This window comes from Onychomys torridus, chromosome 9 (assembly GCF_903995425.1).
Source record: "Onychomys torridus chromosome 9, mOncTor1.1, whole genome shotgun sequence".
NCBI classification, from domain to species: domain Eukaryota; kingdom Metazoa; phylum Chordata; class Mammalia; order Rodentia; family Cricetidae; genus Onychomys; species Onychomys torridus.
In genome coordinates this window covers 44,155,795-44,165,143 of record NC_050451.1, presented here as the reverse complement: position 1 = coordinate 44,165,143, position 9,349 = coordinate 44,155,795, and the positions used below count along the sequence as shown (strand labels likewise).

Genomic DNA, 9,349 nt, shown 5'->3' with positions numbered 1-9,349 from the left:
CAAACTGTCTTTAATTCCAGCTCCAGGGGTTCACTGCCCTCTTGTGGCCTTCCCAGACAACTGCACTCATTTGCACGCCTCAACATACACACATAATTTAAAAATAAATCTCTAAAAAAAGAAAATGTCAGGCCAAGTCCAGTGAGATAGGATATGGTTTAATGAACTTGCTCAGTGGACTCTGGGTCCCAGATGAATGAGGAGGCGCCCATATGGCTTCTCTTGCTCCACTCGAAGGATCTTCTGTGCGGACAGCACTAGTTGGGGAAGGAGAAGGCAGACCACACGGTCACTATGGTGATGAGTGTGCTGTAGCAGTGTCTGACCTGTCTGCCCCTGTCTTGGCCCACACTCACCCAGGAGCAGGTAGAAGACCCGAGAAGCCAACTTCCGGGAGCTGAGACGGGGCACCAGGCTGCTGAAGTCAGGCACCCTGTGGGCCTGCAGCTCCAGGGCTACTGCCCTGCAGGGGTTGAGGACTGTCAGCTGGGGTTACCAGAGTAGCCGCCGCCCCCCCCCCCCCCCCCCCCCCCAGGGACCCCTCTCTAGTACCTGAATACAGCCTCGGAAGAGAGCAGCTCAGGCTCGGGAGGCATCTCCACGGGTACTTCAGGAAGTTCAGGCAGTATGGGCAGTGCAGGGGGCTCTGGCTGCCCCTCCTCCATCCAGGCCCTACGAGGCCAAGGGGGGCAGCTCAGGGAAGGGGGTGGGTAGTTGGGACAGTGACAACAGGCAGGGCCACTGTGGGTCTGAGCTTGCGCCACCCGGCTGCTTACCACCGTTCTTCTGGGGGGATGAGGCTAGTACGGGACTTTTCCTCTTCAGCTGCTTCCAGGGAGAGCTCTGTCGAGGGAGAGAGCACCGGGGAGTCTGCTTGGCTCTAAGGGGCCACGCTGGGGATGTAGTTCAGTGGTGAGGCATTTGCCTGACATGCACAAGGCCTTGGGTTCAGTCCTCGGGACTACAGAGCTCCCCTCCCCACATTCTGGAGCCTAGTATAGACTTGTGCAAAGTGGGAGCGCTGGAGAATCAAGTCTCTGTGGTCCCCTTGTGAAGCACTTACCTGAAGAGAGCATGAGGGGACCACTGGGCTCCTGGGCCTCCCTCAGAACCTGCGGGTGAGAGAGCAAGAACTGAGACCCAAGCACCAGTCAGGCTCTTGGTCTGGTAAGCCAGCTGGTGCACACCAGGAGGAAGTCGAGGTTTCCTTGCCAGAGCCGAGGGGCTTCCGAGGCGCGGTGGAGGCCCCGTTACCTCAATCTCACTCAGCCCTTCTGTCTTCCTTCGTTCCTCCTCGCCTGCCACGTCCCTCTCCCCAGCTGCCTCTTCAGGCTCCAGTGGTGCTCTTTGTCTGAGCATTCTTGGGGGCACCTGGGCGCAGTGGGTCCATAAAGCTAGTAGTTCTGGGGCCAGCCAGCCAGCTGCGGATGAAGAGAAAGGTTTCAGTCACAAGACCAAGGATTCCAGGTTCTGAAGATCCCACCTGCCCGACCGTCACCGTTCTTACAGACAGTCGGGGTTCTGAAGAGCTCCGCGGGGCTTGTGGTCATCCTTAGGGGCTGGACCTCGGGCTGCAAGAGGCGAAAGGCCGGCGGCCCTTTGTGAGAGCTCCACTCCTCACTGCCCCTCTGTCCACTGTCCCCAGGGCCCATGCCTATTTGCAGGCTCCTGACCTGGCCTACAGTCCTTGTGGCTAAAAGGGTAGATGGTAACCTGGTGTCCGTGGATAAGCTGGGCATATGCAGTCCCACATACATGCACCTTCTAGGAAATAGGGCCTTCTGGTGGACTCCCAGAGTTCCTTGGGAGTCCAGAAGTACAGCCAGACCTGCGTCCCTCTGCTCCCTAGGGGGGACTTGAGTTGTACTCACATACTCCGAGCAGTGAACCCCCGGCTGTAATTGTTCCTCAAATTTCTCCCGGGAGATCTGAGTCTCCTTGTCCCAGAACAGTAACTGGCGGCGTCGGCGGCGTCGGCCAGGTCGTCTTAGAGGAGACGGGGGCCTCTTCTAGAGTAGAAGGAAAGGTGAGGGTCAGGCTGTCCATCTCCCCTTTCCAGTGGACTCCTAGTGGCCCCACGCTCTGCCCCGTTAGTTGTCTGGGGAAGCTTGGGTAAGGTCCTTTTGTAACTCCTAGCTTACTCAAAGGTTCCTATTGGGAAGAGAAGCCACACCATGAGGTATGGAAGGGACATCTTTTACTGCTGTAAGCAAAATCCTCATTGTAAACTAGCAACGGCCATGGGCTTCAGGACAAAGATTTAGGAAGGGAAGGCAAAGAGGATGCAGCTCAGGGAAGAACCTTCTCACCTCTGGACTAGGTGGGGCAGGTAGACGCAGCTCCCGAGGGGGGGTCACCTCTGCAACAACACCCATAAGCCCCCTCATTGGTTTGTTGTTTGTTTGTTAGTTTTTTTAAGACAAAGTCTGGCAGGGCTGGAGAGATGGCTGAGAGGTTAAGAGCACCAACTGCTCTTCCAGAGGACCTGGGTTCAATTCCCAGCACCCACATGGTGGCTCACAGTTGTCTGTAACTCCAGTTCCAGGGGACAACACACCCATGGCAAAAGACCAACGGGGGGGGGGGGGGGGGGGGGAGCGAGGTCTGGCGCTCTAGCCCAAGACGGCTTTTGGCAATCCTGCCCCAACCATTTCTGGAGTGACTGGGCTACCGATGTTTAATCTCCACACTTCATTAGTTCCTTCACTTTTTGTTTGTTTCTTTGTTTTCAGAGAGAGGGTTTCATTATGTAGCCCTGGATGTCCTGGAACTCACTCTGTAGCCCAGGCTGGCCTCGAACTCACAGAGATCCACCTGCCTCTGCCTCCAGAGTGCTGGGATTACAGGCATACGCCACCACCGCCCGGCTAGCCCCTTCATTCTTGCAGCTACAGACAGTGTCTTCCTCAGAAGGTAGGGGTAAGGACTTTTGTCTCCGCAAGGGTTCCCAAAGATTCACCAGGTGATGGGCACTCACCTGTGAGGAGGACCCCAGGCTCCCAGCCTGTCAACTTCTGTACCTCAGGAGGGAAGACCTGGAGGTCTTGGCCTGGAAGTGCTTCTCGTGACCCTTCAACCCTGAGGGGAAACAGGCAGATAAGGAAACCCTTCCCAGCAATGACCCCTTCCTTACCTGGTACAGGGATTCCTGCCCTTACTGTGCAGGGGCTGGAGGTGAGAGTGAGGGGACCACACCATCACCTTCTAGGGCCCGGGGTTCTTCCTTGGATTCTGCAGAGAGAGGATCAGAACACTTAGGAGACCGAAGCACAGGGCACTGTCCACTCCCAGGCTGGCTGTGTGGGGACCTGACCATCCAGTGCTGGGGAAGCCCTCTGCAGCCCGCCTCGCCGCCGCCGCTGCCTTTCCTCCAGCAATATGGCGTCATCTTCCTCTGCAATCAGCAGGTCCAAATCTCCTCGACTGACCTCTGGGAGATCCTGCTCCCCCTAAGGAGAGAGGAAATGAGTGGATTTTTGAGGTTGAGCCCAAGGAAGCCCAGTGGGTACTAAGGGGACAGGGTGTGGGGGGAGGGGAAATGGAAACAGAAGGCAGATAGATCTACAGGGATGCAGTGGGGCTGGACTGGAGCCCTGTGTTTCAGGGGAAACTCACCTCAATCCGCAACATGTGTATGGGCTCTGCCTCCTGTAGGGTGATGATCTCAGGAGACTGCACAGTGGCTAAGGTCCTGTCTGGAGGGGTGGGAAAGTCACAGCAGCCCTACTACTTCTTTCTAAGTTGTTGGGGCAAAAGCATGGACTTTGGAGACCAGGAGCCAGACCCAGGCTAGGCTAGGTACCAGCAAATACTCTAAGTGCTTTTCTTTTTTTGTTGTTTTTGAGACATCTCACTACGTAGACCAGGTTGGCCTCAAACTAAGAGATCTTGCCTGCCTCTGCCACCGCTGAGATTAAAGGTGTGCACCACCACCACCACCCGGCTCCAAATTCATTTCTTAACCCTTGTGAGCCTTACTTCCCTTATCCTTAAAATGGAGGTGATAATTCTGACCTCATTTGGACTCGACTTTTCTTAATTGTTAATTATGTAACTGTGTATGTCTATGTGTGGGTACATGGGTGCCGGTGTGTCAGATCCTCTGGAGGCAGTTATAGGTAGTTGTGAGGCACTGAGTGGATGCTGGGAACAGAACGTGGGTCCTCTGTATGAGCAGTCAGTGCTCTTGCCCACTGAGCCAGTTGGCCAGCCCCTGGCTTTGAACTCTTGCTCTTCCTGCCTCTGCTTTCTGGGTGCTGGGATAACACCCAAAAAAAGGAAATGTTGAAATGGTTTCCTTAATCAGTCTAGGCTGGCCTTGAACTCAGTCTATAACCCAGGCAGGTTATAAAACTTGCAGTTTATATACACTATATATCTAAGTTTTATAAACTTGCAGTTTCCCCACCTCAGCCTCCCCAGGAAGTAGAATTACGGACATGTGTCCCGGGCCTGACTGGGTCTGCCTCTTGAAGAGTTATTTATCCAGCTCCCTGGGCCTTTCATCAGAACGGCCCTCCCAGCTGACCTGGCTCTGCGGTGACTTCAGGAGGAGTCTCCTTACCAGTTTTCTCCGGGGTCACAGCCTCTAAAAGGTGTCGAATCTTGGGGAGAAATTAGGAACAAAATATAGGTTCTCAGTTTCAGTCCTCTAGGTCCTCACTTTCAAAACATTCAGTGGACACTGGACACCAATCTGGCAGTCTCTCTTTATATTTTTTTTTTATTTTAGAATTTTTTGCTTTCTTCTTATTTATTTATTTTTGAGACAGATCTCACTGTGTAACTCAGGTTGGCCTAAAAAAAATTTTTTTTTTTTTTTGGTTTTTCGAGACAGGGTTTCTCTGTGTAGCTTTGCGCCTTTCCTGGAACTCGCTTTGGAGACCAGGCTGGCCTCAAACTCACAGAGATCCGCCTGGCTCTGCCTCCCGAGTGCTGGGATTAAAGGCATGCGCCACCAACGCCCAGCTAAAGGCATGGCTACCACTGCCCTGATGAATTTTTTTTTTTTTTTTTTGGAGCTGAGGATCGAACCCAGAGCCTTGTGCTTGCTAGGCAAACGCTTTACCACTGAGCTAAATCCCCCCAAAAAAATTTTTTTAAAGATTTTATTTATCGGGTTGGGGATTTAGCTCAGTGGTAGAGCGCTTGCCTAGCAAGCACAAGGCCCTGGGTTCGATCTCAGCTCCACATTAAAAAAAAAAAAAAAAAAGATTTTATTTATCTATGTTTGTACTAATGCATCCTTGGAGGCCAGAAGACAGAGTTGGATGTTGGACCCCTGGAGCTGGAGTTAGGGGTGGCTGAAAGCTGGCAGTGAAATCCTGTCCTCTGTAAGAGCAGGACACTGGTAACCACTGGACCATGGCTCCAACCCAAATCCCACCCCTGCTTAAACTTTTGACAGTCCTCCTCCTGGAAACTCTTGAGTTCTTAAATTAGCTTATATCACTAAATCCAGTGTGTGTGTGTGTGTGTGTGTGTGTGTGTGTGTGTGTGTGTTGGAGAGTTTTCAGAACTGGGAATCAAATCTAAGGCTTTGTGCATGTTAAGCAAATACTGGGTTATACCTCCAGCCCTAACCAAGCCTCTGTGCCATCTGACATCAGTATGCCATAAAGTCACCAACCTAGTCTCCCTCCTGTCCCTTTCCAACCTCACCCCCAATTTAGCCTTGTCAATTTGTGCAAAAAGTACGGCAACATCCATGTATCAACTGCTGTTGTGGACAGAGATGAAAAGAAGAGACTCTTGGGTAGATGGTAGTGGGGACAAGTTTTTGTGGGATGCCAGTGGAGTCAATGAAAAAGACCAAGCAGGCTTAGTAAGGTGCTCAGATTCCAAACACCATTTGCTTCTGGCTTCACGCGGGGTAATGAGTTAGTTCATGGAAAGCGTGGCACTAGACTAGGTCTGTAAGGATCAGTAAGCCCTGACTTGCAGAGAATGAAGAACCATTCTTAGTAGGTTGAGAAATGGATTTTCACAAGCAAAAAGGTGGCATTTTGGGGACTGTGGGAAACAGGCTGGTGTTTGGTAGCTAAGGATGCCTAGAGAAGAGAAAAGAATGGGGCTGGGTACCACTAAACCCAGGCACCAAGGTCCCTCGACGCTGACACTCTATGCATTCAGGACCAATTGCTTGAATGAGACAATGGGGACTGGAGTACTGATTAAGTGTGGGGATGATGGGAGAAGACGACAGGGAAGAAAAACCACCGTCTAGATTCGGGTCTCAGGGGTGGGGACAGGAGACGGGAAGAATGCCTCTCCCATGGAAACTGTTCCCTGCGTGCTGACATGTTTACATACCCACCATTCCCTTTCTCCATGGCCTCTTAAGGAAACCTCTGGCAGGGCCCCACCCCAAACCTCAGTGTCAGGTTGACACAAGGCCACCGACTCTCCCTTCTTACTCTCATCTCGTGACTCCTGAGGTGGTCTAGAGAAGTGAGCCCTACCTGAGGAATGTCAAATGGACTGGGAAGTCTGGGATCCACAGACATCGTCCCAAAAAACGGTTCTGGGGCATCTTCCAGTGTCTCCATCATGGCCAGGCAGTTGGGAAGAAGCAAGCTAGGTCTGGGAGAGAATGTGGGATGTCAAGGACAAGGCTGGGAGTGGGTGGGATGGCTCAGCAGGCGCTGCCACCAGACCCAGAGTCTTGAATTTGATCCCTAAATGTGAACTTGTATAATGAAGAGAATCCATTCTTTCAGTTGTCCTCTGACCTCCACATGCATATAATGGTCACACACACACACACACACACAGATACACACACATATGCACAGACACACACACATACACACACACACACACGCACAGACACACACACACAGATACACACACATACGCACATACACACGCACATACACACACACATACGCACACAGATACACACACACCACACACACACACACACACACACACACACACACACACACACACGAATGTATTGAGAGAGAGAGAGAAAGGCTGAGACCCAGCAGATCTGGACAGCCCCAGTTCCAGGGACTCACAGGTCAGCCTCCTCCATATCAATCCGAATCCGCAGCTGGGCCCGGTGCAGGTGCTCCAGGATGTGCTGGATGTCTTCTGTGGGCAGGAAGGGTGAAAGAACCAGCTTAGCCATGGGCCATTCATTCAGCTCTAGCCCACCTCCTGCATCCTCAGCCTTACCCACAAGGTACTGGCACTGCTGTGAGTAGACCCTTATCACGCCAATCTGAAGCTGGGCGGAGAGATAGAGGGAGAAGCGAGGCCGGGGCAGCCCGGGCATGGGAGGTTGTACTCGAACCAGCACATAATTGAGGATTTCCTCACTGGGAGAACGAGAGGCTCTGATCAATGCGGCTGCACTCACAGGAGCTCCCAGACCAGAGACCCCTCCCTCTTTTCCGGGTCTTACCAGGTCTTCACTACGTTCACTTTCAGGTATTCCCGCTTCACCAACCGGCTGCCTCGGGTTGCTGCCAGCCTGGAGGGGCGGGGACGGGTAGCCTGTCAAACTGAGATTCCCACTACGTGGCTCCTGGCGTCAGCCATCAGCCCTGGCTCACCAGATAGTGGAGAAGCAGCCTGTGTGGCGCTGAAGCACGTTGGGATAGTAGAACATCTTCTCTCGGTCTCACGCCCAGCACCAATCCCGTTTGGATCTCAATCCGAATTCTTTAGGACGCGGGATTCCCAGCACCATTGAAGAGCAGTAGGAATTTGGACAGGGGGCATGGTGGATATGGATGCAGAAAGCCCAATTAATAAGGTAGCCAGCTACTGGTAACTGAATTCGGAGATATCCAAACAGAGCCGCGGGCACCCCGCATTCTGCCATTCCTGAATAGGTCTGCACATCACTCGAGGACAGGGAACTTACCTTCAGGATTGGCGTCCTGGACAGAGATGCGGAGCTCCAAGGTAACTACGAAAGACAGTCTTCAGGGAAGACTGAGTCCTCGTCAACAGGCCTTCTTCGTCCCCAAGCACAGAGGGGGCGGCGTCGAGTCTGGACCTGGCTCTAGGTCCGGTCTCCCTCCAGCGGGATCAGGAGCACGCTCTCCAAGGCTTTGCGCCAGGACAGCCAATGGGGAGCCGTGCAGGCGAAGCTCTGACTCCTGGTGCCTGGCAGCAAAACTCAGTTCCAGGCCATAGGCTCTTGGAGACTGATGGGGAGCCAATCAGGAGAATCCTGAGCGCTACCGTGGCATTGTGAGGTGTCCTGGCCAATGGGCTCTCGTTCTCTCGGGTAGTAACAAGGATTTCTCCAAGGGGTTCCCCGGGCCAATGAACGGGAAGAAAACCCAGTTTCTCCCCGGAGACAGCTTGCAAGGAGGGTAGCTACCAGAATGGGAGATGGGGTCACGTCAAGGGCAAATGCGCTGGCGCTGCTTATAATACGGAGATGCAAGGGACCCGTACCCTGCCAGTGCATGAGCCCTGTTCTTACTCCTGACCTCTACCAACCTGATTTTGTGTGCAGGAAGGGTCTGTGTTGAACTAAGTGTGAGGTGGCCTTGTAATCAACACATGTCACCAAGAAAACAGCCACGAGAGCTGTAACTACAAACTCCCGAAATCTCACCTGCCACTTGGAAGGGAGGCCATTTAGACACTATCTCTAATCAAAAAGCAAAAACAGAGGCCGGGAGTGGAAGTGCACACCTTTCATCTCAGTAACAGGAGGAGCTCTGAGTTTGAGACTAACTAGCCCAGTCTGCAGGCTAGTTAGGAAGCCATAGCGAAACCCTGACTCAGGAAAAAAAAAAAAAGTAAACAGGGCTGGAGTGTAGGCCAGTAGTGGCGAGCTTGCCAGGCATCTGCAAGGCCCTGGCTCGACTCTCAGGACTTTGATGCAGGCACTCAGGAGGCAGAGTCAGGAAAGCCTGTGAGTCTGAGGCCATGAAGGTCTACACAGTGGCTCCCAGGCCAGCAGCAAACACAAAATGAAGGTGTGTGCATGCCTGTACTCTCAGTTCTTGGAGGAAAGGCAGGAGTTCAAGGACAGCCTTCACTTGACAGTGAGTTTAACACAAGCCCGGGCCATCGTGAGAGCCAGCGCACAAACCTCAGAATTAACAGAAAGTACATGGGGTTTTGTTTGTTGTTTTGTTTTGTTTCTTTTTGTGTTGTTGTTGTTGTTGAGACAGGGTTTCTCTGTGTAGCCCTGGCTATCCTGGAACTCTGTAGACCAGGCTATCCCTGAACTCAGAGATCCACCTGCCTCTGCCTCTTGAGTGCCATGCCTGGCTAAGGGCATTTTTCTAAAAAAAACAGAAATGTAACTTTTTTTCATATTTATTTGTGTGTGTGTGTGTGTGATCATCAAGAGGACAACTTGCTGGACTCAGTT

At 52.6% G+C, this 9,349-nt stretch overlaps 1 protein-coding gene and 1 non-coding gene across 3 annotated transcripts; both read right to left on the bottom strand.

Annotated features, from left to right (window-relative positions):
* Positions 1 to 137: 137 nt before the first annotated feature.
* Rec8 (REC8 meiotic recombination protein) lies at positions 138 to 8,088 on the bottom strand. 2 transcript variants are annotated; one of them, XM_036198809.1, is made up of 20 exons: positions 7,877 to 8,088; positions 7,563 to 7,671; positions 7,412 to 7,480; positions 7,183 to 7,325; positions 7,023 to 7,098; positions 6,462 to 6,582; positions 4,565 to 4,604; positions 3,616 to 3,695; positions 3,314 to 3,449; positions 3,159 to 3,231; positions 2,978 to 3,078; positions 2,310 to 2,359; positions 1,872 to 2,009; positions 1,508 to 1,571; positions 1,255 to 1,421; positions 1,064 to 1,112; positions 777 to 843; positions 553 to 672; positions 357 to 463; positions 138 to 257 (listed from the first exon to the last, which is right to left on the bottom strand). In XM_036198809.1, exons 2-20 carry the CDS (start codon positions 7,616 to 7,618, stop codon positions 172 to 174), a joined length of 1,743 nt encoding a protein of 580 aa, XP_036054702.1. In that variant the 5' UTR covers positions 7,619 to 7,671; positions 7,877 to 8,088; the 3' UTR covers positions 138 to 171. The 2 variants fall into 2 exon arrangements, with proteins under 2 accessions (XP_036054702.1, XP_036054701.1); XM_036198808.1 differs by having other exon boundaries at positions 138 to 463.
* Trnaa-agc lies at positions 5,014 to 5,090 on the bottom strand. Its single transcript has one exon. It is a non-coding gene; the product is annotated as a tRNA-Ala (tRNA).
* Positions 8,089 to 9,349: the final 1,261 nt, after the last annotated feature.

Coding starts and splice junctions, on each gene's coding strand:
- Rec8 (XM_036198808.1), bottom strand. CDS start 7,618: ATGTTCTACTATCCCAACGTGCTTCAGCGCCACACAGGCTGCTTCTCC. Junction 3,079..3,158: donor TCACCTCCAGCCCCTGCACA/GTAAGGGCAGGA, acceptor GTTTCCCCTCAG/GGTTGAAGGGTCACGAGAAG. Junction 844..1,063: donor TCCCCTCATGCTCTCTTCAG/GTAAGTGCTTCA, acceptor CTCCCTCGACAG/AGCTCTCCCTGGAAGCAGCT.